The following is a 27,209-nucleotide window of genomic DNA, read 5'->3' on the forward strand; positions in this document are numbered from 1 at the left end:
AAACCAGGCAGGTGTCCTGCATTGCAGGCGACTTTTTACTGTTTGAGTCACCAGGAAGCCCAGATATGTATTTCCTCATAACGTAATCTCAAAACAGGAGAGGCAGAAACTGATAGAACTACAAGAAGTAGACTAAAAAAACCCATAGTCCCAAGTGGTAGATTTTAATACACTTCCATAGTAGATAGGATATGTAGAACAAAGCAAGTAAATACAAACAAAAACTGCAAACCGTCATCATATAAAACTGAACAACACAATTAACAAAGTTGACTTGACATTTTAAAAATATTGCACCAAACAAATGAATAAACTATTTTTATAAGTGCCTATGAAACTGTTATTAAAATATGCCATATACTGACCATAGAACAAATCTTAACAAATTTATGAAAATTGAAATTCTATGGAATTCTAATTTCTGTGGAATTAAGGTTGAAATCAATGACAGAACTCGGGGCTTCCCTGGTGGCTCAGACAGTAAAGAATTTGCCTGCAATGTGGGAGACCTGGGTTTAAGCCCTGGGTCAATAAGATCCCCTGGAGGAGTGCATGGCAACCCACTCCAGTATTCTTGCCAGGAGAACCCCATGGACTGGCGGGCTACCAACCATAGCGTTGCAAAGTGTCGGACACAACTGAAGCAACTAAGTATGTAGCACGCAGGGGATGCTTAGAGGAAGTGTATAGTCTTATGTGTGTTCAGTTGTGTTCTATGCTTTATGACCTCATAGACTGTAGCTGGCCAGGCTCCTCTGTCCATGGAATTTTCCAGGCAAGAATACTAGAATAGGTTGCCATTTCCTACTCCAGGGGATCTTCCGGACCCAGAGATCCAACCCATGTCTCTTGTGTCTCCTGCTTTGGCAGGCAGATTCTTTTACTACTGAGCCACCTATGAAGCTCTTACTTAGTACATATATTAGAAGGGAAGAAAGGCTGAAAGTTTAGTGATTTAAATATTCATCTCAATGAATGGATAAAAATGTGATATGTATATGTATTAATATGTATGTGTATATGTATACACATATTCACACAATGGAATGCTACTCAGCCATAAAGTATGAAATAATATCATTTGCAGCAACACGGATGGACCTAGAGGTTACCGTACACAGTGAAATTAGAGAAAGACAGATATCATATATCATTTATATGTGGAAGCTAAAGTGATAAAAATGAACTTATAAAAGACTCAACAGATACAGAAAACAAACGTATGGTTATAAGAGGAGAAAGGAGGGGTGAATGATAAATTAGGAGTTTGACATTAGCAGATACAAACGTACTATACATAAAACAACAGGGTCTTACTGTATAACACAGGGAACTATATTCAATATCTTGTAATAAACCATAGGGAAGAAAATATGAAAAAGTATATATATAACTGAATCACTTTGCTGTACACCAGAAACTAATACAACATTGTAAATCAGCTGTATTTTAATAGAATGCATGCTTAAATAAGTATCTATCTCAAAAAAAGCTAAAAGAGAAAAGAATAGCAAATATAACCCAAAGAAAACAGAAAAAAGAAAGTAGTCATAAGAACAAAAATTAATGAAATAGAAAGACATTCAAAATAAGGTGTTTCCACAAAGGCAAAAGTTGGTGCTTGTAAAGCATAACAACGTTGATAAACCCCTGAGAAGACTTAACATATAAATTGACAAGATCTTTATTTAGACCAGGAGTCAGCAAACTACTATGGACCACATCTGCTAACTCCTTATTTTTTTTTTCCCATTTATTTTATATAGCCTGTGATCTAAAAACAGTTTATATGGTTTTAAATGGTTGAAAAATATCAGAAGAATTTAATGATACATAAAATTTTATGAAATTCAGATTATACTGTCCATAAATGAAATTTTATTGGCACAAAGGCATACTCGTGTATTGACTATGGCTGCTTTCATGCTATAGCAGAGGATTTGAGTAGGCCCACAGAGCCAAAGGTTCTCACTGTCTGGTCCTTTTCAGAAAAGCCTTTGACTTCTGATAAACTCTATAAAGAACTATAGATTAATAGGTAAACAAAGACAGATAAACCAATAGAAAATGGGCAAGACTTGAACCTCACAGATCTCTGTGTCTTGCATGCTCAGTCATTCAGACCTGTGGACTCTTTGTGACCCCATGTGCTGTAGCCCCTGGCTCCTCTATCCGCAGAATTTTCCAGGCAAGAATACTGGATTAGGTTTCCCACTCCAGGGGGTCTTCCCACCTGTGTCTCTTGCATCAGCAGTTCAGTTCTCTGCCACTGAGCCACCTGGGAAGCCCTCACCAGCTGGCTACTAAACATTTGAAAAAGAGGTGGTGGTTTTTGGTTTTCAGAGGAATGTGAACAAAAGCCACAATGAGGTAACTCTGTACTTCACCAGAGTGGCTAAAATAAGAGAGACTAACAATACTGGGTATTGGCTAGGATGAGGAACAGTTGGGATGCTAATATACTGCTGTTAGAACTGTACATTGATTTAATCACTTTAGCTCTAATGCTGTTTGACAGACTCTAGGAAATGGCAACCCTCACCAGTACTCTTTTTCTTTTTTCCCCATTCATTTTTATTAGTTGGAGGCTAATTACTTTACAATATTGTAGTGGTTTTTGTCATACATTGACATGAATCAGCCATGGATTTACATGTATTCCCATCCCGATCCCCCCTCCCACCTCCCTCTCCACCTCTGGGTCTTCCCAGCGACCCAGGCCCTAGCATTTGTCTCATGCATCCAACCTGGGCTGGTGATCTGTTTCACCCTAGATAATATACATGTTTTGATGCTGTTCTCTCAAAACATCCCACCCTTGCCTTCTCCCACAGAGTCCAAAATTCTGTTCTGTACATCTGTGTCTCTTTTTCTGTTTTGCATATAGGGTTATCATTACCATCTTTCTAAATTCCATATATATGCATTAGTATACTGTATTGGTCTTTATCTTTCTGACTTACTTCACTCTGTATAATGGGCTCCAGTTTCATCCATCTCATTAGAACTGATTCAAATGAATTCTTTTTAATGGCTGAGTAATATTCCATGGTGTCTATGTAGCACAGCTTCCTTATCCATTCGTCTGCTGATGGGCATCTAGGTTGCTTCCATGTCCTGGCTATTATAAACAGTGCTGCGATGAACATTGGGGTGCACATGTCTGTTTCAGATCTGGTTTCCTCAGCCACACCAGTACTCTTGCCTGGAAAATCCCATGGACCGAGGAGCCTGGTAAGCTACAGTCCATGGGGTCGCAAAGAGTCAGACACGACTGAGCGACTTCACTCACTCACTAAAACTGCAGACAAACTTATTTTATGATACAGTGGTCGTATTCCTAGGAGTATACTCATCAGAAAGATATAAATATATGCATCCAAAAACATGCACAATGTTGTTCTCATCAGCTTTATTCACAGTGAATCAAAACCAGAAACAACACTAGAATAGGAAAATAGTGCTCTAATCATATGATGGCATGTTGCCAGTAATGAAAATTGGGAGTCCAGTGCTCAGCAGATTGATAAATCTACAAATATCATTGGAGGAAGAAAAGGCCAGGCATACAATAATGCATACTTTATGATTCCATTTTTATAAAGTTCGAAAATAGGTAGTACTCATCTGTGATTTTAGAAGTGAAAATAGTGATTACTTTTGAACAGGTTCAGGGTAGTGACTCTTGTACAGTGGAGTTTTTGTTGTGTTAATATTCTGTTTCTTAATGTAGGTGGTAGTTACAGTAATTCAGGCTGTAATGTTAATGTGTGTCACATGAGATATTTTTTGTTGTTTATAGATAAAAAGTCATGTTTAAACATTTTTTGGAAAATTTAATTTTGAATCTTGTCCCATAGCTGAAAATATTTGTTTCTTTTTCTGAAGGGAAAGCAATTACGAGAAATGGTTTTGGGTCATATATATAAATATTTATTTATATAGTTATTTTTGTATTTATAGTCATACCTGTCTGATTTCTGTTGTTTTTTAAAAAGTTATAGCTACAGGAAATGCCATAGTGCATGTTAATGCAGAAAGGGTTATAAGTTCAGTCTTCATCTGTTAAATATTTCAAATTTATTGTTTTATCGTTAACTCCTGGGATTTCTACACATGCTGTGACGTGAATTAGCCCACCGTGTATTTCCTGTCATCTTAGATTGTTGATAACACTTAAAATGGGTCATGAGTTTTTTTTTAAAACAGGAATTTTTCCTTTTCTCTTAAAACATTCATTATAGTCTATGATACACATCTTCCTACCCCACAAAAGAAGAAAATTTTCCATATGTATTTTTGTGAGGTAAATTGATATACTCTAAGTTAATTAAAAATTTAGAATTCCACAGTCTTTCTCTGAAGTCATACAGTAACATCATCTACTTTTCCTGCCCTTCTTTTCTATTCTGTCTGATCTCTGTCCACATTAAGATAATCATTGCCCCTCTTCTCATGGTCATCTTCATGATCTCATTTCCCTTTACTTCATGCTTATTTACGGTAGTCTGCCCTCATTTATTAGAACTCTTGTTCTCTTGGCTTAGGTTAAAAGCAAACTGCTTATGATGTATGTACAGAACAGAAGCAGACCCTTCGTGTGTTAACTGAGAGATACCACAGAGAAGCAGTTAAGAGCAGTCTCTGGACCCAGCATACCTGGGTTCCAGTCTTACATCTGTCACTTCTTAGCTGTGTGAACTTGGCAGAGTTACTTAACTTATCTGTGTCTTAGTTTCTTTTATCAGTTAAATGAGTTGTTATAAGGCTTAAAGAAACTTCTGGCGCTCTTCCACCTGAACCTGGGATGGAAATGAACTCATCTTTATCAAACTGTGTTTAGTGTCCTGGACACACTGTGTGATATGGTGGGGCTCTGTTCTCCTATGTCCGCTCATGAGCACGTGCTCAGTCACCCCGTCATGTCCAACTCTGTGCCCATGGACTGTAGCCTGCCAGGTTCATCTCTCCATGGAATTGTCTGGGCAAGAATACTGGAGTGGGATGCCATTTCCTTCTCCAAAGGATCTTCCGGAACCCACATCTGCATTGCAGGCAGATTGTTTACCACTGAGCCACTTGGGAAGCCCCCTAGCCTCTCACCCTAAGCTAAAATTTCCAAATTTCCAGATAGTTCTTTTCCTGATAGCTCTTTGAAGCTTTTCATAATCATCTTCTCACCCTCAGGTAATTATTATGTCTCTTAAAATAACTTTCTTTTTACCAGTAGTGCTTCTCACTGATTTGTTTATGTGCCTTTCCCCACTACTACTAGACTGAGGTTCTTATCAACAGGGACTGGTCATAATAATTTTTTGTCATTGTGCTAAGTCGCTTCAGTTGTGTCTGACTCTTTGCAACCCCATGGACTGTAGCCCTCCAGGCTCCTTTGTCCATGGGATTTTCCAGGCAAGAATATTGGAATGGTTTGCCATTTCCTCCTCCAGGGGCCTTCCTGACCCAGGGATTGAACCGAGTCTCTTAGGTCTCCTGCATTGGAGGCAGGTTCTTTACCACTAGTGCCACCTGGGAAGCCATTGTCATTGTAGGTTATCAGCAATTAATTATTGAATAAGTGAGTAAAACTTTGTGTTGAAATTTTGAAATGGACAGCTAGAATAACTTAATGTTTGTGGTTACTTTATTATTCATGTTTTCCCTTGCAGCTTGCTTTTAATAGATTTCTGAGTGAGTATGAGTTGATAGTCACTCAGTCATGTCTGACTCTTCGCAATCCCATAGACCATAGCGTGCCAGACACCTCTGTCCATGGAATTCTCCAGGCAAGAATACTGGAGTGGGTTGCCATTTCCTTCTCCAAATAAATTTTAGTTTTGTTTTTTTTTTTTGGCCTTGCCACACCACATGTAGGATCTTAATTCCCCAACTGGGGATCGAACTTGAGCCCCCTCCGGTGTCTTAAGCATTGGACCACAGAGTCTTAACCACTGGACTACCAGGGAAGTCCCAACCTCTAATATTTTTAAAGCAATTGGAATTATTTTCTTTATTTTTATTTTTTAATTGAAGTCTGGTTGATTTACAATGTTGTGTTTCTGGGGTACAGCAAAGTGATTCAGTTATACATATGTAATATACATATTCTTTTCCATTATAAGTTATATATTAAATATAATTCCCCATGCTATACAGTAGGGCTTACCTGTTTTACATATATTAGTTTTTATTCGCTAATCCCATCTCCTAATTATCCCCCCCCCTCTTTTCCCTTTGGTAACCATAAGTTTGTCATGTCTGTAAGTCTGTTTTGTAAATAAGTTCATTTGTATCATATTTTAGCTTCCACATATAAGTGGTATCATATGATATTTAGCTAATTTACTTCATTTAGGGTCACAGTATCTGGGTCCATCCATGTTGCTGCAAATGGCATTATTTCATTCTTTTTTATGGCTGAGTAGTATTCCATTGTATGTATGTATAAGTGCACACAAACGCACACCACATCTTCTTTATCCATTTGTCTGTTGATGGGCATTTAGGTTCCTTTCATGTCTTGGCTATTGTAAATAATGCTGATATGAACATTGGGGCATATATATCTCTTGGAATGATAATTTTGCACAAGATATATGCACAAGAGGGGGATAGCTGGATCATATTGGTAGTTCTACTTTTAGTATTTTGAGGAACTTCCATGATGTTTTCCATAGTGGCTGCACCATCCCGTCAACAGAACAAGAGAGTTCCCTTTTCTCCACACCCTTTCCAGCATTTATTATTTGTAGACTTTTTAATGACAGCCATTCTGACCAGTGTGAGGTGATAGATACCTCACTATAGTTTTAATTTACATTTCTCTAATAATTAGTGATGTTGAGCACCTTTTCATGTGCCTGTTAGCCATCTGTATGTCTTTGGAGAAATGTCTGTTTAGGTCTTCTGCCCATTTATTTATTGGATTGTTTGCTTTTTGTTGTTGAGTGGTATGAGCTATTTGTTTATTTTGGAAAATAAATACTTTTCAGTCACATAACAGTATTTCTCCATTCTGTAGGTTGTCTTTTTGTTTTGGTTATGGTTTCCCTTGCTATGCAAAAACTTTTAAGTTTGCTTAGATCCCATTTGTTTATTTTTGCTTTTATTTCAATTGCCTTTGGAGACTGACCTAAGAAAACATTGGTATGATTTATGTCAGTGAACGTTTTGCCTATGTTTTCTTCTAGGAGTTTTCTAATGTCATGTCTTATATTTAAGTTGTTAAGCCATTCTGGGTTTATTTTTGTGTATGGCATGAGGGAATGAAAAGCAACTGGGATTTTGAAAAACAGTTGAAAAGTTATTCTGGAAGAAGATGAATTATTGCCCTCATTTATATAATTGAAGTTATAATTACCACCTTCATATACACATATATTAACAGTACTTTATCATCTTTTGAAATTCCCATTCTTGACCTTTTGAGGCCTTCAGTAAGTCAACATAAAACAAAAACCATTAAAGAGGAACTTTCTTCCAAATGGCTGCTTAAAAATTCTCATAATCCATATTTTCTTCTTGTTCAAGACTGTGTACATTGAATCCCTCCATTTTAATTACAGCCTCATGAAATGCTCCACTCCTTTGGCTTGATAACACTGTCTCTATCCTATTTCTCCTTTTATTTCTCTATTTCTTCTCTTTTTCTTTCATGAGCATCATTTCTTTGTCTTGCTCATTAAAATATTAGTATTTTATTAGTTACTAATATTCCATGAAGTTTTGACTTCGGCTTATTACTCTTCATGCTCATGGTTTTAAATATAACTTACATAACAATAACTTCCAAATTCCTAGACCAGGCCCTCTGCTGAGTTTCAGACTTTTATAATTAGGTGCCCACAGTTACCTCCAATTTCACATGTCCAAAATTGAACTTAACATTTTCCCCTAAATATCTTTCTCCTCTGATTATTCCATATCTCTGTCTCTACCCACATATTCTCTTGTGCTAGAAACTTGGGAAGCATTCTTGATCATTCTGATCTTTTTAATTTATTCCCATATCCAATTCTCTAGGGTTTTTTCTTCTTGCTTTTACTCCCCTAGTTTAAGTTCAGTTAATCTGTTTCCTAGGTCCTCTGGAGAAGGGAATGGCAACCCACTCCAGTATTCTTGCCTGGAGAATCCCTTGGACAGAGGTGCCTCACGGGCTATATTCCGTGGGGTCACAAAGAGTCCAACACTATTGAGTAACGAACAACTACTTCTACTAGATAACTGCAGTAGTGTGGTAACTTGTCTCTTGTTCTAACCTGTTCCTTCTTCAATTCCATTCTTCACAGTGGCTAAAGTGATCAAAATCCTTTCATTAAAAATTTGGAAAAATAATTTCAGCAGATACAAGAGGCAGTTATAAATCAACAAGAACCAGGTGAATGTGCACAGTCGTTCAGTCCTGTCTGACTCTTTGTGACCCCCATGTACTGTAGCCCACCAGGCTCCTCTGACCATGGAATTTTCCAGACAAGAATACTGGAGCAGGTTGCCATTTCCTGCTCCAGGGGATCTTCCTGACCCAGGGATCGAACCCCCATCTCTTGTGTTTCCAGCATTGGCAGGCAGATTCTTTACCACTGTGCTACCTGGAGAAGGGATAGATAAAATAGTCAGTTTACAAAAATGGGTTGAAAATTATCCATTGACCTATAAAGAGTTCACCCTTGATAGTAGTAGAATAAATGCAGGTTAATGTAGCCCCTTTTGGGGCAAAATTACAGTGAAATGGGAATTCTCATACATTGGTGATAAATGTGAAAATTTCTGAAAGTGTTAGTTGCCCAGTCGTCTCTGACTTTGCAACCCCATGGACTGTAGCCCTCCAGGCTCCTCTGTCCATGGAATTTTGGGAGATCTTGACCCAGGTCTCCTGCATTGCAGGCAGATTCTTTACCATCAGAGTCACCAGGGAACCCCACATTGCTGGTAGTAGCAGGGCAAATTTAACCTTTTTTGGAGGGCAGTTTGATGATTATAATCAAAACCCTTAAAACTTGAACCTACTTTGACAAGCAGTTTTTTATCTAATAATTTGCTTTAATGAAATAACCCTTGATGTGTATAAAGATTTAGGTGTAGAAGTTGTAATGATATATATTTATTGGAATTAGAGAAAAATTCCAAACCACTAAAAGGGCCAGTACTACATGATTGATTAAATAAATAATGGTCTGTTCACATATTGCTTCCCAGTTGACTCAGTGGTAAAGAATAGGCCTGAAATGCAGGAGATGCGGGGTCTATCCCTGGGTTGGGAAGATCTCCTGGAGAAGGAAAGGACAACCCATTCCAGTATTCTTGCCTGGGAAATCCCATGGACAGAGGAGCCTGGCAGGCTGCAATTTATGGAGTTGCAAAAGAGTCGGACACAACTTAGCAACTAAACTAAATGTGTCAGAATACTATGCATCCAGCAAAAACCATATTTTAGAAGAACTATTAAATGACAAGATGCTTTGAATATTAAAGAAAAATAAATTTCCAGAATAATATGTAAGAAATATGATTTATGTCATAAAATTATCATATTCTTTGACTTTCTTTTAAAAATTACTTCAGACTAATTAGCAAGAAACCTTAAGTTTCTTCCCCTTGAGGTCTCCTCCCTGTAATTTTCAGAATGCTAGATATTTACATGTCGTAAAGGGAGCCATTTTTCTTATAAATGCCTAGCAGAGCAAGAACCAGAGCTTAAGTCTGAGCAGTATTGTTGTTGCTTCTCAAGGTATTTTAATTTCAAGGACAACAGCTATCTGCTTAAACCCCATATGGCTCTTTTGCAGTACTGTCCCTTCTGTGTCGAGTCTTTCTCTTTTCACACTCTTGCCTGGCTTTCTTCTGAAATCTCTGATACTCTGGGCCCTGCTCACTGCCATCCTTTGTACCCGTTCTCTTCCCACTAACTTCCGTTAGATACTCTTTAGTTTTCCACATATGCCTTATACATATCTTTTTTGCTTTACCTGTCACATTTAAATTTCTTTTCATTTTGTATATCTTTCTCTCCTACCAGACTTGAGTTCCTTGAGGACAGGACTAGGTTTTGTCAACTGTTAGATCCTTAGCACCTAACGTAGTGTGTGTGATTACATATTTGACAACTAATGGATGAGATTTTGGGACATTTTTATAGTTTGCTGTCTATATCCAGACTGTTTCACTATTTCACTTTATAAACTTATATTTTTGATGTTATCTCTATAAATTAAGAATGCTTTACAATTGTTTTATAATCCTACATTGGGAACTAAATCATTTTTAATTGATTTTCAGTTCTTATTTTTTTATCATATCAGTGGTCATGTTAACTTTCAGATAAATCTCATATTTTACAAGCTTGAAATAATTTTCTACTAGTTATGTAAATTTATTCTGAACTATGGTAGCCTCATTTCCATGGTAACTAATCACCTTCAGGAAAGAACCTGAAGGTATTTTAGAAAAGACAAAGAATATCCAGTGAACTAAAATGAAATGTGATGTACGGTTAGAACCTAGATTTATGTGGAATACAGACGCATGATTTTTGACCACAAAAATGTTACAGAATAGAAGAGCCACTGATATGCCTAAAGATTTTGTTTACTTGTTGTTCATGTATTAGTCAAAATACAGCCTGAGAAGAACTCAGCTCTTATGTGGTTTTATGTTAACAAATGACCCTAATCAGGAGGAAGCTTTGTGGAATTAATAATCTGGAATTGTGGTGTAGAAATGGATCCCTGGTTTCTGTAAAACCACTAAGAGCACCTCATGGAAAGAATATGGTATGATGAAAAGAGAGATGTTTTTGGAGGCATGTCCATGTGATCTTGGCAAATTAATCAGTTTACTTCATCTTCATTTTTCTTATAAAATGAGAACAGACTTCTTTGTTGTGATGGTGTACAGAAGATGCCTAATATAGCACCTGACACATTACAGGTATTTAGTAAATGTGCCTCAGCTAATGTCCTTGGGATTCAAAGAATCTTTTTTTCTATTTGAGCCCTCTTCCCTTGATCCTACTTTCTTTGGTTCTTTTTTGCCTATTTACCTAGATTCTGCTTCTTCCTCGGGACATTGAGATTGACATCTCAAATGACTTTCTGTTTTAGTTTTGTCCCATGCTACCAACTGTCACATGACCTTGGCACCATGTTTTGTGGTCTGTGAGCCAGGCCAGTCATATTCACTCTTGTGCCTAGTCTAGCTACTCGTGCTCTATGCGTGCCAGACTTTGCTTGTCTAGATGAGAAGATTGAACAAAATATTAGTAAGTATTCTTCAATCTTTACTTAAAGAACATAAAAATTGCCATATTAGGGCAAATTCATGTGCCTTCCAGCATAGAAATAAGTGAAGAGGTGTGACTGTCATCTTTGGCCTTACTTCCTCTTAGGTTGGTGCATAAGTAATTGTGATTTTGCATTGTTGAACTTTGCCGTTTGATATCAGACTATATTCCTAAATAAATGTGGTTATGTTGTACATCATTTTAATGTGCATTTCTATTTTTTTGATAGTGGCTTATTCAGTTTGGTGTCACTCAGTCATGTCCAACTCTTTGCAACCCCATGAACCACAGCATGCCAGGCCTCCCTCTCCATCACCAACTCCCAGAGTCCACCCAAACCCATGTCCATTGAGTCAGTGATGCCATCCAACCATCTTCGGTCGTCCCCTTCTCCTCCTGCCCTCAATCTTTCCCAGCATTAGGGTCTTTTCCAATGAGTTAGCTCTTCGCATCAGGTGGCCAAAGTATTGGAGTTTCAGCTTCATCATCAGTCCTTCCAATGAACACCCAGGACTGATCTCCTTTAGGATGGACTGATTGGATCTCCTTGCAGTCCACTGGACTCTCAAGAGTCTTCTCCAACACCACAGTTCAAAAGCATCACTTCTTTGGCACTCAGCTTTCTTTATAGTCCCACTCTCACATCCATACATTGACCACTGGAAAAACCATAGCCTTGACTAGTCGGACCTGTGTTGACAAAGTAATGTCTCTGCTTTTTAATATGCTGTCTAGTTTGGTCATAACTTTCCTTCTAAGGAGTAAGCGTCTTTTAATTTCATGGCTGCAGTCACCATCTGCAGTGATTTTGGAGCCCAGAAAAATAAAGTCAGACACTGTTTCCCCATCTATTTGCCATGAAGTGATGGGACCGGATGCCATGATCTTAGTTTTCTGAATGTTGAGCTTTGAGCCAGCTTTTTCACTCACCTCTTTCACTTCCATCAAGAGTCTCTTTACTTCTTTACTTTCTGCCATAAGGGTGGTGTCATCTGCATATCTGAAGTTATTGATATTTCTCCCGGAAAACTTGATTCCAGCTTGTGCTTCCTCCAGCCCAGCATTTCTCATGATGTACTCTGCATATAAGTTAAATAAGCAGGGTGACAATATACAGCCTTGACGTACTCCTTTTCCTATTTGGAACCAGTCTGTTGTTCCATGTCCAGTTCTAACTGTTGCTTCCTGACCTGCATATAGGTTTCTCAAGAGGCACTTCAGGTGGTCTGATATTCCCATCTCTTTCAGAATTTTACACAGTTTATTGTGACTTATTACTTGCTGTTTATTTTATATTTATTTTAGACTAGGGAAATGATGTTAAACAAAAAGCAAATTCAAGCAATTGTCTTATGCAAGTTCAAAATGGGTTGTAAAGCAGCGGAGACAACTCACAAGATCAGCAACATATTTGAACTAATGACTATACAATGCAGTGGTGGTCCAAAAAGTTTTGCAAAGAAGATGAGAGCCTTGAAGATGAGGAGTGCGGTGGCCGACCATCAGAAGTTGACAATTACCAATTAAAAGCTTATTGAAGCTGATCCTCTTACAACTACACGAGAAGTTGCTGAAGAACTCAACATTGACCATTCTACAGTCGTTCAGCATTTGACGCGAATTGGAAAGGTGAAAAAGCTCCATAAGTGGGTGCCTCATGAGTTGACCGAAAATAAAAAACACTGTCATTTTGAAGTGTCAGCTTTTCTTTTTCTGTGTAACAACACAAACCATTTCTCCATCAGATTGTGATATACAACACAAAATGGGTTTTATACAACAGCTGGTGATGACTAGCTCAGTGGCTGGACCGAGAAGAAACTCCAAAACACTTCCCAAAGCCAAACTTGGCCAAAAAAGGTCATGGTCCCTGTTTGGTGGCATGCTGCCCATCTGATTCATTCCAGCTTTCTGAATCCCGGCAAAACCATTACATCTGAGAAGTATGCTTAGCAGATAGATGAGATGTACTGAAAACTCCAACAGGATGAGCCCAGTTCTTCTGCATGATAATACCTGACTGCACTTCACACAACCAGCACTTCAAAAGTTGAACGAATTGGTCTATGAAGTTTTGCCTCATCCACCATATTCACCTGATCTCTTGCCAACCACTTCTTTGGGCATCTTGACAATGTTTTGCAGTGGAAATGGTTCCACAACCAGCAGCAGAAAATGCTTCCAAGAGTTCTTCAAACCCTGAAGCACAGATTTTTATACTACAGTAATAAACTTATGTCTTATGGGCAAAAATGTGTTGATGGTAATGGTTCCTATTTTGACTAAAAAGATGTGTTTGAGCCTAGTTATAATGGTTAAAATTCATCATCTGAAACTGCAATTATGTTTGCACCAACCTAATGTGTCTTGACCTCAGAATTTTAAGCTTAGCCCATTCTGGGTCTCTTATTCATTGACTTTAGCTATCTTGTCTTGAATCTGATATATATTCCATCTTTTTGAGGGAATGTGATCTATATAGTATTTACTATATTTTATTGAACAATATTTCTTTTACTTTAAGGGTTGCCATCAAATTTACCAAATTTGTTGAAGAGATCCGTGCTAGGAAGAGTGTTAGTAATTTTAATCATATTTTCAGTAAGTTTCTTGTATTAAATACATTACACATCTTAAACTTTCCATTCTCTTCTTTAATTTTAGTTATATTCCACTTTCTTCATAAAAGAAATGATAGCCAGAATTGGGAACAGCAGGAAAAGTTGAGCAGTTTTATAATTATCTTACTAAAAATTGAACTAAGAAGCTCCATAATGGGAAGGAAAATCTCCTAGTGAGAATATCTAGAAAATATTCAATATCTCTTCTTCATTGCAGATTTCTTCCCCATTTACACAGTCCTACCCTCTACCATTAAGTGTTTATTGATGACACCTTTAGGTAAACCCAGTGTATACACAGGGATGAGATTTTGCCCCAACAGGAGCGTCTTATCACAGTACAGTTACCCTCAATTTATCTGAACTATACTGCTTTGAATAGTGATCTACATTTTAGAATAACTGCTGAAAAGCTAAATGAATCTAAATCTATTCTGCTTTTCCCCAATCTTCACTGTAATGATAATCAACATTTTACTGGTCCTTTTGGTCCAGAAAGATTTCTTAGATTGAGATCACATCAGAGATTTTCAAACTTCTTTGGAGATTGGGGCAAGGAACTAAAGTAAAATCTCACTTGGAAGGCCAGAAATTTAAAACAGGTAAACATGGAACTGCTCTACTGTAGGGCTTCCCAGGTGGTGCTAGTGGTAAAGAATCTGCCTGCCAGTGCAAGTAGATGTAAGAGACATGGGTTTGATCCCTGGGTCAGGAAGAGCCCCTGGAGGAGGGCTTGGCCACCCACTTGAGTCTTCTTGCCTGAGAATCACATGAACAGAGGAGTCTGGCAGGCTGCAGTCCATGGGGTTGCAAAGAGTTGTACATGAATGAAGTAACAGCATGCATGCACTCTACTGTAAGTTGGGCAGGGTGGGGGTGGAGTTTCCTCACCCCACCCCTCCACTGCTTTTTAGATTTTCTTTCTTGTCTGTGATTACAAATACAGAATTTCAGTGACTATATTAAAAGTAGTATCAAAGATATTTTTCAAGCAATATTTATTCAGAATCTACTATAAATTAGGCAGTAGGCAGAATCCAAATCACTGGAGATAGAATCAAATAGGGTGAAGTCCTCTTCCTCAGGTGTACAGCAGGCAACCTCCACAGTGGCAAAAGCTGCAATGTTATGTGCCAGCTGTCTTTGGGATTCGTTCTTGTTCAGTTATCTCAGTGATTCCTATTCAGAAAGTAGAAGGGGAAAAAATGACATGATATTTTTAATAGATAAATTTGTTCCCCAAATTCTTGACATCATATTGTAAGTCAGAAAAGGATAATGAGTCCAGGCTGTTTTTTCAGTTGTTCTTTGCCAGTTGCCATAACATGGGTGGACCTCAAGGACATTATACTAAATGAACCAGTCGTGTCCGACTCTTTGGGACCCCATGGACTGTAGCCTATCGTGCTCCTCAATCCCTGGGATTTTCCAGGCAAGAGTCCTGGAGTGGGTTGCCATTTCCTTCTCCAGAGGATCTTCCTGACCCAGGGATCGAACCTGGGTCTCCCGCATTGTAAGCAGACACTTTATCGTCTGAGCCACCAGGGAAGCCCCAATGAAACGTTAGAGAAAGACAAATACCATTTGATCCCACTGATAGATGAGATCTTAAAGACAGCAGGAAACATTGGTGATCATTGGCAGTGGAGGGTGGGTGAAATGGATGAAGGAGATCAAGAGGTACAGCCTTCCTGTGATAAGGTAAACAGGCCATGGGAATATAGTATGTGTAGCATGGTGAGTGTACTAAGCAGTACTGGTTATATATTTGAAAGTTGCTCAGAGAGTGGATCTTAAAATTTCTCATCATAAGAAAAATATTTGTAGTGACATTTTTTTTATGTTAACTAGACTTACTGTGGTGTTCATTTTGCAGTATTACATATATTGAATCATTACATTGTACACCTGAAAGTAGTATAATGTTACATGTGAATTATTTCTCAGTAAAAGTTTAAGAAAGGAATATTTGTGTGAAAGACAAAATTCAGTAATGATCACAGAACTAAATTATTTTCTTCTATAATAGTTTTGAAGAAACAAAATGGACAGAATTTGGCATGTGAACCTTGGAATACTGAGAAATGACTAGGGTCAGTTAGGTATTCTGTGTCATTGTCAAAACCAGATCATTTGGGAAGATGCTGATCTTTACCATCCATTTCTGCTTCTGTCTTATATGGTAATATTCTTTTTTTCTCAACTGTTTTTCAAATGGTAGTACTTCTTTGATTTTTAAACCCTTAATCATAGTAATTTTCTAGTAATAAGAATGATGGAGTGCTGAAGAGTTATTTTTTTCCTGAGGAAAAAAAATCTTTCCTATTTTTTTCAACACTTCTCTGTGTTGGGAAAATCTCATAAAATGTTGAAAGATTTTACAGCAAACACCCACCACCTAGGGTCTGCAATTGACATTTTATTGTAATTGCTCGTATCATATGTATATTGCTATATCTAGTCATCTCAATTTTTTGATACATTTCAGAGTAAGTGGTAGACATCCCTGAATACTTCAGTGTGCATATCATTAGCTAGACATAATACTTTGTGGGATTTTTATTCTTTTCCGGTAAAGATTTATATACAGTGAAATGCACAGATCTTAAGTGCGTTGTTAATGTGTTTGTTGGGCTACACCATGCAGGTCTGTAAGGGCTGTATTTGCCCAGCTTCAAGACTGAAAAAAGAGCCCAGAGTCAGCAACAGAGATATCAGTGGTTTTATGGATGGGAGGATATTACATGTCTGAAACAAGATCCTGGAGTGGCACACCACTGTGTGTAGCAGATGGTGGGGCAGGATATGGTGGCAGTCTCCATTCCCAGAGAAGGGGGGAGTAGGAGGACTACCAGTTCTAGAGGAATTGATGGCTCATCAGTTACCAGGGTAATCAGCAGAGGGACAGAACCCTCACTGCCTCTTTGATAAGTAGGGTAGAGAGTTCTTTTCTAAAGCTAGAACACCATGGAACATCATTAGCTGAGGCCTGGGCCATATCTGTAGGAAGGTCAGTCATGTGAGTAAGGTATAGGTGAAGCAGGCACTGGTTATGCAAGGGATGTACAGATAGGAAGAGAACAGCCATCTTGGGTGGCCTGACTATACAATGTTCCAACAGGACGTGTTACTGTACAACCAGAACTGTTCTCAAGATACAGACTATTGCCATCACTGCAGAAAGTTCCCTTCCCAGGAAATCCTCTCCTTACTGCCCCAGAGCCATGTACTCCTCTGGTGTTTTCACACTGTCTTATTTTTGCTTCTTCTAAAGTGTCATATAAATGTAATCATGTCATGTGTAGTTGTTATATAAGGATTCTTTCACAAAGCATAACATTTTCAGTTCAGCCATGGTGTTGCATATATTAGCAATCTACTCCTTTATATCACTGAGTAGTATTTCCGAGTATATTACAGTAGATCTCTCAAAGTGGTTGTACCAATTTCCCTATCTACCAACAATGTATTTTTGGTACCTTTCTACCAACAATGTATTTTTGGTACCTTTCTACCAACAATGTAGAAAGTTTGTTGGTACCAATGTAACTTTCTCCCAACAATGTTCCCTTTCTCCGCGTTGTGGCTCGCATTTGGTATTGTCAATCTCTTTAATTGCAGTCATCCTGGTGAGTATGTAGTAGTATCTCTCCATGGCTTTAATTTGCACTTCCCTGGTGATTAATAATGTTGAATACTTTGTGAATGAATTGGTCATTCCTGTATCTTTTTGAGGTTATTTTCTAGATTTTCTAAAGTTAGATTTCCTTATAAAGAGACTGTTAGGCAATTGTCTTGTTTATTGGTTCCAGAAAGAAATGGCCAATAGAAAAATTAAAATATTAATATAATTTCAGGCCCTTGGTTTTCATGTCTTTAGAAATAATTGAATCTTAGTTTTCGATCACTTCTACTTTTATTATTTTGGGATTTGAAATTTTTCTCAGGATACCTATTTGAATTTCTCCTGAAGAAGCAAAGGAGTAAGTTAAATGTGCTATGAAATGTCAGTAATTTACAAATTGATTCCAAATATGTTTGCCTCCATATATTGTTCTTTGATAATATCTGTCCCTGGAATAAGTTGTCTTCATCTTATTGCTGTACAAGTATTTTTAAAATCTGATCATAAAATCTGGTCATTGCATTGGCAGTGGTAAGACACATTTTTATCAAAACCCCTGGGATTTTACTTTTGGCATTTTATGCTTTTAGGTAAGTTATTTATGATTCATTGGCCGTGAGGTCCAGTCAAAGAGAGCTAGAGAATCTAGATCAAATCATTGGTGTGTTAAAATGAGAAAATAATATGTAAGCACACTGTCACATTAGCCAGAGTTGTCATTCTCAGCCCTTTTTATGGGAGCATGATAATTGATTTTCAGTGGTGTGTAGCAGAATTATATTTTACATATATATGCTTTACATTTTGAGACTTTAAAGAGATTTAATAAAGTATGTGTTACAATACTTGACTCATAGCTGACACTCAACAGATTTTAATTCCCTTTTCTCTTGTAAAATCCTTAAGAGATATTGTTACTAATCTACTGATTGATAAAGCTTCTGAAAGGCCCCAAAGTATATTTTCCTCTTAAACCTTTTTCTTGGCATGCTGAAAATAGTTGGCCAGTCAATGCATTTTTTAAAATTGGAATAGTGTACAGGACAGTGGAATTATGAGCCATTTTGATTTGCCAAGAAATTTTATTATAGTAGAATATTCTCAGGTAACTTTTATTTTCTTCACAAAACATAATCTGTATATTTTATCACGTTTATGTTATATGGATCTACCTCGAAAGTTCTTTAAATTATCTTTTGAGTTAACAAGCTGTTTTCACATATATATTTCTTATATCTTTTTAAGGAAAAGTAATTCCCTAAGATCACAAAACACATTTGAAGGCAAAACTCAGAACTTCTGGTTGCTAGTCTAGTACTCTTTAATCAGTGTTTACCAGTTCATTAGGGTCTTTATTCTCTCTCAGTGGTTTAAAAACATTTTTAACTACTATAAATAGTAAGAAATACACTTTACTCTATAACCTAATATACACATATATGTCTGTCTTTGAAATAAGTTTTACAAAGCAATATCTACCCATACTTTGTGAGATAAACATTGTTTTTTAATCCACTCCATCTTGTCTTTTCCTATTCCATGTTTTAGAAAATTGATTTCATGAAACATTGATAAGTCAGCTGACAAAGGGTTGGGAGTAGTCTGCTCTGATGGAGTATCTAATCACTGATATTGTTGAGAATTGCTGGTATATACTGATGTTTTTTTCATCAGTGTGTAACTTATTTAGTTATCTTTTTATGGTAATTTCTAAGACTACTGTTGCTAGAGTTAAAGGTATTAATGTTTAAATTTTGAAGTTATTGTTTTTACCTTCTGTGGACAATGTACTTCTTCAGTGCCTGCACCAGAATTGGCTGTGCCCACTGGACTGCCCTTGGTATACCAGTGGGGGAACAGTTTGGAAAAGAAGAATTCTGCTATGTACTGAACTGCTGGAGCGCGTATTGAGCAGCACATTCAGAGACTTATTAAACTTCTACTCAGAGCTAACATGCTCATTTTCAGCTGTTATGTGGAATTTTCAAACATGCATACTTTAATTTGCATTTGGAAAAAGTATATAGAGATTTTTCTCTGCTAGGCCAATTTGGAGAATTTTCATGAGTGGTAAGGAGTGAAAAATAAATATGCCAGTAACAGTTTGATAAATAAAGAATATGTTTAGGAACAAGCTTTTCATCTTTGGAGATGAGGAATTAGTTCCGAAGAAGCTTAATGATTATTTAATCATTTTGATTGAATTATAGTTCAGGGAACTATTTTCATTCAAGGTTTTCATAATGAGATTACAAAATTATTTCTCTAGACTGTAAATTGATACTGCAAAAATAATTTTATTGCTTTTTTGCATTATAAGAATACTTGATATTTTATATTCCCTTCACGAAAGCAAAAGGAATATGGAAAGAAGAAAAATTAAAGTCACCTCTAATCTCATCACCTACAAATATCATTGCTGTTAACCTTTTAGTTTATATATTTCAAGCTATTTCGTGAACAAATTCATGAGTTTTTTAAATGAAGTAATGCTATTTATTCTAGTTTTGTTTCTGTGTCTTCACTGGGTATCGTGCTCATATCTTGGTATCCCTCCTACCTTCGTATCACACTCCTTATCTCCAAGTAGCCACTGACGTGCATTCTGTCACTGTAGGTTAGTTTGCATTTTCTGGAATTTTATATACATGCAGTTACACAAGTGTTATATGTGTTCTTTTTTTTTGTCTTCATTCAACCTATGTGAGACACACACACTACTGAATGTAGTTCCTTTTTTTTTTTTTGCTGAATAGTATTCTAGTGTATAAATATACCACAGTTGTTCCTTTACCTTTGATGGACGTTTTGGCTGTTTCCAAATTTTGTCTACTTAAAGCTGCTATGAACATTCTTGTAATTTATCATTTAATTTTAAGGTGTATTTTATCATACAGAAAATTTTCATTTCTGTGTATCAACTATGTTGAGATTTTTCCTCTTGGAATTAAATCTTGCTTAGGCTGCAGATTTCCCCCTTTCCTCAACTGAAAATATTCTTTCCCGTGTTCTTCTAATACTTTTGTAGTTTATTTTTACTTTTTAATCATTGGTTCATCCAGAGTTTTTTAAATATATAGTAACAAGTAGAGATCAAACTCTGTATTTTCCCAAATGGATTGTGGCAGAAAGTGAAGATGAACTAAAAATAAAAAGTATCTTGATGAAAGGAGGGTGAAAAAGTTGGCTTAAAGCTCAACATTCAGAAAACTAAGATATGGCATCTGGTCCCATCTCTTCATGGGAAGTAGATGGGGAGACAGTGGAAACAGTGTCAGACTTTACTTTTGGGGGCTCCAAAATCACTGCAGATGGTGACTGCAGCTATGAAATTAAAAGACGCTTACTCCTTGGAAGGAAAGCTATGACCAACCTAGATAGCATATTAAAAAGCAGAGACATTACTTTGCCAACAAAGGTCCATCTGGTCAAGGCTATGGTTTTTCTAGTGGTCATGTATGGATGTGAGAATTGGACTGTGAGGAAAGAAGAGCACTGAAAAATTGATGCTTTTGAACTGCGGTGTTGGAGAAGACTCTTGAGAGTCCCTTGGACTGCAAGGAGATCCAACCAGTCCATCGTAGAGGAGATCAGTCCTGGGTGTTCATTGGAAGGACTGATGCTGAAGCTGAAACTCCAATACTTTGGCCACCTGATGCGAAGAGCTAACTCATTGGAAAAGACCCTGATGCTGGGAAAGATTGAGGGCAGGAGGAGAAGGGGACGACAGAGGATGAGATGGCTGGATGGCATCACCGACTCTATGGACATGGGTTTGAGTAAACTCTGGGAGTTGGTGATGGACAGGGAGGCCTGGCGTGCTGCGATTCATGGGGTCACAAAGAGTCGGACACAACTGAGCGACTGAACTGAACTGAACTGAACTGAGAGTAGTCAAATCATAGAGATGGGACTTAGAATGGTGGTTGCCGGGGGCTTGTGGGAGGCCGCAGAGTGGGGTGTTACTGTTTAATAGGTATAGAGTTTTCAGTTTTACACAATGAAGAGTTCAGGAGATGGACTCTGGTAATGGTTGCCCCAACTTATGAATGTGCTTAATACCACTGAGTTGTGCAGTTAAAAATGATTAGGATAGTAAATTTAATATTTTCCTTATTTTACCACATTTTTAAAAACTTGAGCGGGAAAGTATATGGTAACAAGTCACTTTGCTTGTTTCCCTAGTTTCCCAGTTACCCTCCTATGAGATAACCACTGGACCAGTTTTCTGTGTATCCTTCTATGCGTCTGGTAGTTACATCTCTTCCCTTTGAATTCACATCTGTATAACACTTGGTCTTTTTCTCTTAAAATGTCATACCTTTTTCTTAACAGTTTGTTAAACACGTCTTTATTATCTCACTCACAGCATGCAGTGAAATGTCTTTGTAGCTTAGTAGTTGCTCATTTAAATACCTGTTTAATAATCGAGCAAACGAATGTTATGGTCCTGGAGAGCACAAGAACTGGGGAGTTCTCTGTGTGTAGAAAGGTGGTGATGTGTACAGTGTTCTCCTTTAGTGACCTCTCATGCCAGGTTCTCGCACCTTAGCAAGGTGGAGTAATCCAGGAAAACTTGTTAAGATTCTGATTCTGTGGCTGTTTGGAATTCTCAAGCATGTGTGGTGAAACCCAACAACCAACATTTTCCTAAGAATCTTTGTATTTCTCTGCACATAGTCGGTGATTCTCTCTTGGAGATACATTGTCCTGAGTCATTTGTACACTCCTACAGTGCTGAAAGGAGAGAGCTTACAGATTGAGTTTAGCTATTTTGGGAGCATGTCTAATATATGTATAATACAAAGTGAAAATAATCAACCTTGAGGCGTCCATATCTTCTTTGTGTAGACATGGCACACAATTAATGTTCCTCATAGTAATACAGGGATATCATTCAAAGAATGCCTGTTAAGTCTTGTCAGGGAAGAGGACCCTATATTTAATTAAGATTTTTTGTGAATTCTTCACACACAAAAAATCATGTTTATAGATATTTGTCCAATTTAAGAGCTTTAAGAACCCTAAGACCCCAAGTTTGAGAAACATTGCACTAGGATTAAATTCTACAATTACATAAGCCAGCTTATAAACATAAATGTGAGCGCTGAAGTTATATGATTATTAAGATTTTATATTATCATAAACATTTAAAAGCACATTTTAAAACATATGCAGAAAATTCACAGCAAAGAATAGATTGATTAATTTCTATTGGAGAAGCAGTGGTATAAAACATTAAATCCTTGAGAAGCTTGAGAATGCTTGAAAAATTCTTGTTCCCAACATGTAATTTTCTGATAGTGCTGACTAATCGATTTTTTAGAATTCAGGTAACCATTGATGTCAACAACTATTGAGTAACAGCATTGAACACCTGTTATGGTTTAGGCCACTGAGGTTTCAGTAGTAAATAGGGCAGTGATGGCCTAGGAATGGGGAAGAAAGGGCGGGCGGTGGGATGCTGTGGATCAGGAGAAGCTTCTTTTAAGGGATTGTTTTTAAAGATCTGAAGGATGAGTACCTGTTAGCTAAGTTGAGAGGTAGGGTTAAGAAAATGCAATGCACCTGGACGTGGAGATGCAGGGAGAGGATAGAAATGTAATTTCAAGTTCGTGTGGCAACTTTGTCTTAATGTTGCTTCATGACTGGTTTCACCTGTTTCACCTGGAGACTAAGGGAAACATTTACCTTCCTTGGAACAAGAAGCTTTCTCAAGAAGTATTAAGGGTTCTAATGTATTTTTGTTTCATTAGATGAGCCAGTACTGATAGCATATTTATGATTAGACTGTCAGACAACATCCATGAAGGGATTTCAAGCTGTTAAAAATGCTTGGGCTTTATTTGTTGGGTTTTCTTTAAGGGCTTACATGTAATTTTGTGAATTATTGAAAAGAAACTTAAAAACAGCAAGTGTGCAGTTTAACATGAAATGGGCAAAATTGCTTTGTTTCTCTAAAGTGCTTTTTTTAAGAATTTCAATGCTTAAACTTTTAAAATCAAACAATAGAAACTCCAACATTTCAGAGCTAATGTAAACAAAAACTGTTATATCCTGAATAGCAGCATAATCAAGTAACCTTGAAACATTGGTGTTGGCCCTGTATTGTTTTCTGTTTGAATTGAGTGGCAGTTTCCAGCATTATATAACATTGATGTGATTCACTGATGTTTCCAGTAAGGGAATTTTGCAAGTATAATATGTTTTAGTATTAGGTTCTACTTGTGCATTTAGCAATTAAAATTATTCTTGTAATGATGATGGCATTAGAAGGGATTGGGAACTGTCAAAGAGAATTGGAAGGTTAATTATCTCTTTGGTAACGAAATGCATAATCTTCCATTACGATGCTTATTTTCTTATGGTAATTGACTCATTTGCTCTCTGGTTATCAATTTAACTTCCCAACCACAAACATCTGCTCTTACATTGTGTTTAATTGGGGTGAATTCTATCTACGAAGAAGTTAAGATCCAGAGAACATTTTAAAGGTATTATTTTATGATTCATGAGAGGGGAAAGTAAATGATGAATGAAACATTGTTTCTGATGACTTTTTCTAATAGTCTTTGAAAGTCTGCTTACTAAAAATTCATACTAAAATTATATTAATTGGATTTTCTTTTGAAGAGAATATTGCTATTTTACAGAATTATGTACTCTGCCTTAAGGGGAGTCTCAGTCCTTTAGACTTAAGGAATATGTCAATTCCTCAGAAACAAGGTACCATAGGGGTTAAGATTGAAGGCTTCGAAGGTAGAAAAAATCATTTCGTTTGTAATTATTTAATCCAAAGAAGAGGGATGGGTACAAATTGAATGTGACTATTTGCTTATAATTTTTTAAGTGGAAGGGTAAATCATTTTTAAAGATGTTAATGGTTACCTATAGGTAAAGAGAGGGAAAGGGTAGAGAAAGCAGAGTGGAAGCAAGACCTGTTGGACTATACCTTTTTTTTTTATATTTAAAATTGCCAGAAAGGAGAAGCAAAATGAAAATGACTCTAAATGTGTAACTACTTGATAGTATAGCCACACAGAAAGTTAAAATTCCAAATGAAAGTAACTACTTCAAATAAATGTAACATAGTAATTGGACAGTAAACACCTAGTAGAATAGTCACAAGGACAAAACTCCAAAAATCCTCAACTTTTTTCTCTTGGTGGAAATGTTGGTCTACTGAGTCTACTGGGTGTAAGATAAAGCATATAAGGAATTAAGTTGGCATCACTGAGAACAGAAATTTTTTGCATGAGAGAAAGGAAATAGAGATGAAAAATGAATAGGTTCCAGTTAAAACCTATAGTCCCAAACTTAATTGGAGATACTAAAATGAAATCATAATTTTATATTTAAAAAGTACAGATTTCCTGACTTTATCCTCAAATCGGGCCCAAAATCAGTGACCAGAAGATACTAAAGACCACTCAGGTCATGTCAAAAAGGACTCAGGAAATTCCAGTGGATCTAGGCTTCTTTTAGTCAAAGATGGGGTAGTATGAAAATGAAAAGAGGGTTAACTTTAGTGGATTGAAACAAACCAAATATATTTTAATCCATGAACTCAAAAAAGCCTTCATTGATCACATCTGGGATGTGATATTAGAGAACCAGATCATTGTTTTGAAAACTGGTAAGCACAGAAAAAGAATCAAGCATTATCCTGTTCTTTCTATAAGAGTTATACTTAAGGGTAACCAAATAATTGATGAGGAGAATCATAGAAAGGAAGATTCGGCACTGTAAAGGTGTTAAGTTGGTGCAAATCCAGCCCAGTCTCATTGTAGAAGGAATGTTAGAATGAGTAGTACTATTTTGCAACTCCTTTTGTGATTATCAAAGACTTTTAACATCACGAGAGACACAGTCACACATGAACCTCCTGATGGAAGGACAGGGCACTGCCTGTGAAGTGGTCTCTTTCAAAGAAGAGTGGATTTGGAACTGAGAGACCATGAATTGATAACTGACATTATGTGAAAAGCTCTTATGAATAGATAAGAAAACTGAATACTGTGACTGAAAAAATAGCAGAGTGTGTGTATAGGTAATTCACAGAAGGATAAATACAGGTGACTAACCAATGTTTAGAGGTCAACCCTAAATATTCACTGAAAGAACTGATGCTGAAGCTGAATTTTGGTCATCTGATGCAAACAATTGGTCATCTGATATGAGAAGTTGGCTTAAAACTCAACATTCAAAAAACCAAGATCATGACATCCAGTCCCATCACTTCATGGCCAGTAGATGGGGAAACAATGGAAACAGTGACAGACTTTATTTTTGGACTCCAAAATCACTGCAGATGGTGACTGCAGCCATGAAATTAAAAGACGCTTGCTCCTAGAAGAAAAGCTATGACCAACCTAGACAGCATGTTAAACTCAGAGACATTACTTTGCCAACAAAGGTCTGTCTAGTCAAAGCTGTGATTTTTCCAGCAGTCACATGGATGTGAGAGTTGGACTATAATGAAAGCTGAATGCCAAAGAATTGATGCTTTTGAACTGTGGTATTGGAGAAGACTCTTGAGAGTTCTTTGGACTGCAAGGAGATCCAACCAGTCAATCGTAAAGGAAATCATTCCTGAATATTCATTGGAAGGACTGATGTTGAAGCTGAAACTCCAGTACTTCGGCCACCTGATGTGAAAAACTGACTCCTTGGAAAAGACCCTGATGCTGGGAAAGATTGAGGGCAGGAGGAGAAGGGGATGACAGAGGATGAGATGGTTGGATGGCATTACCGACTCGATGGAAATGAGTTTGAGCAAGCTCTGGGAATTGTTGATGGACAGGGAGGCCTGGCGTACTGCAGTCCATGGGGTCACAAAGAGTTGGACATGACTGAGTGACTGAACTGAATGTGACATTTGTATTTCTTTGGAGGGTGGGTTACTCATCAGTCTGACTGAAAAGGAAGATAATGTCAGTCTTATCAACTCTTTTTGAATCGTAATCATGGCTCTTCCAAAATGGTTTAAATCTTAGGGAAATAGACTTTCATATTCATTTTTAAAGACAGCTTAGAACTTTCCAATTTTTCAGTACCGTCAACTTAGTAAATATTTCTCAACAGAGAAACTCAGAATTATCATTATAATTATTCTGCCAGTTAAGTAGACCAGAATATGAGTTTTTAAAGATATGTTTTCTAACATATCTTTAAAAATATGTTATGTTTTCCTAAAAAAAGTGAGTCTCAAATAATTAAAAACTTTATGAATTCTGTGACTTTTTAATTGCTTGAAATATAAATAGCTATTTTTACTTTTATTCATATCTTAATTTCCTTTCTATTTTAAAGCCCAACCTGAATTCCTGAAGCAGCCTACCAATATATATGCTCATGAATCTATGGATATTGTGTTTGAATGTGAAGTCACTGGAAAGCCAACTCCCACCGTGAAGTGGGTCAAGAATGGGGATATGGTCATCCCAAGTGATTACTTTAAGATTGTAGTAAGTATCTTTCAAAGAAACTTAGCTCTGAAACCTTTAACTCTCTTAAATGTAGTCACCAAGAGATCTGTTATCCATAGTACATGAACTGGTGTATTACGATGAAGACAGAAAAATTCACTTAGAATACTGTTATTTCATTGGCTGATGGGATAAAGCTCGCCCAAAAATGTTTTGGTAGCTCACATACGATCACAGAGGAAACCAGTGTTTGAACTCAG

General features: G+C 37.0%; 1 protein-coding gene across 9 annotated transcripts in view; it reads left to right on the forward strand.

The window, feature by feature from the left end:
* Positions 1-27,209, forward strand: part of NEO1 (neogenin 1) — a 216,935-nt gene that overhangs the window by 91,921 nt on the left and 97,805 nt on the right. For all 9 annotated transcript variants that reach the window (XM_070468796.1, XM_070468803.1, XM_070468805.1 and 6 more), the window contains exon 6: positions 26,834-26,988. In XM_070468796.1, coding sequence (XP_070324897.1) covers positions 26,834-26,988 — 155 coding nt within the window. The remainder of the gene's footprint in view (positions 1-26,833; positions 26,989-27,209) is intronic.

Source organism: Odocoileus virginianus, chromosome 6 (genome assembly GCF_023699985.2).
Source record: "Odocoileus virginianus isolate 20LAN1187 ecotype Illinois chromosome 6, Ovbor_1.2, whole genome shotgun sequence".
NCBI classification, from domain to species: domain Eukaryota; kingdom Metazoa; phylum Chordata; class Mammalia; order Artiodactyla; family Cervidae; genus Odocoileus; species Odocoileus virginianus.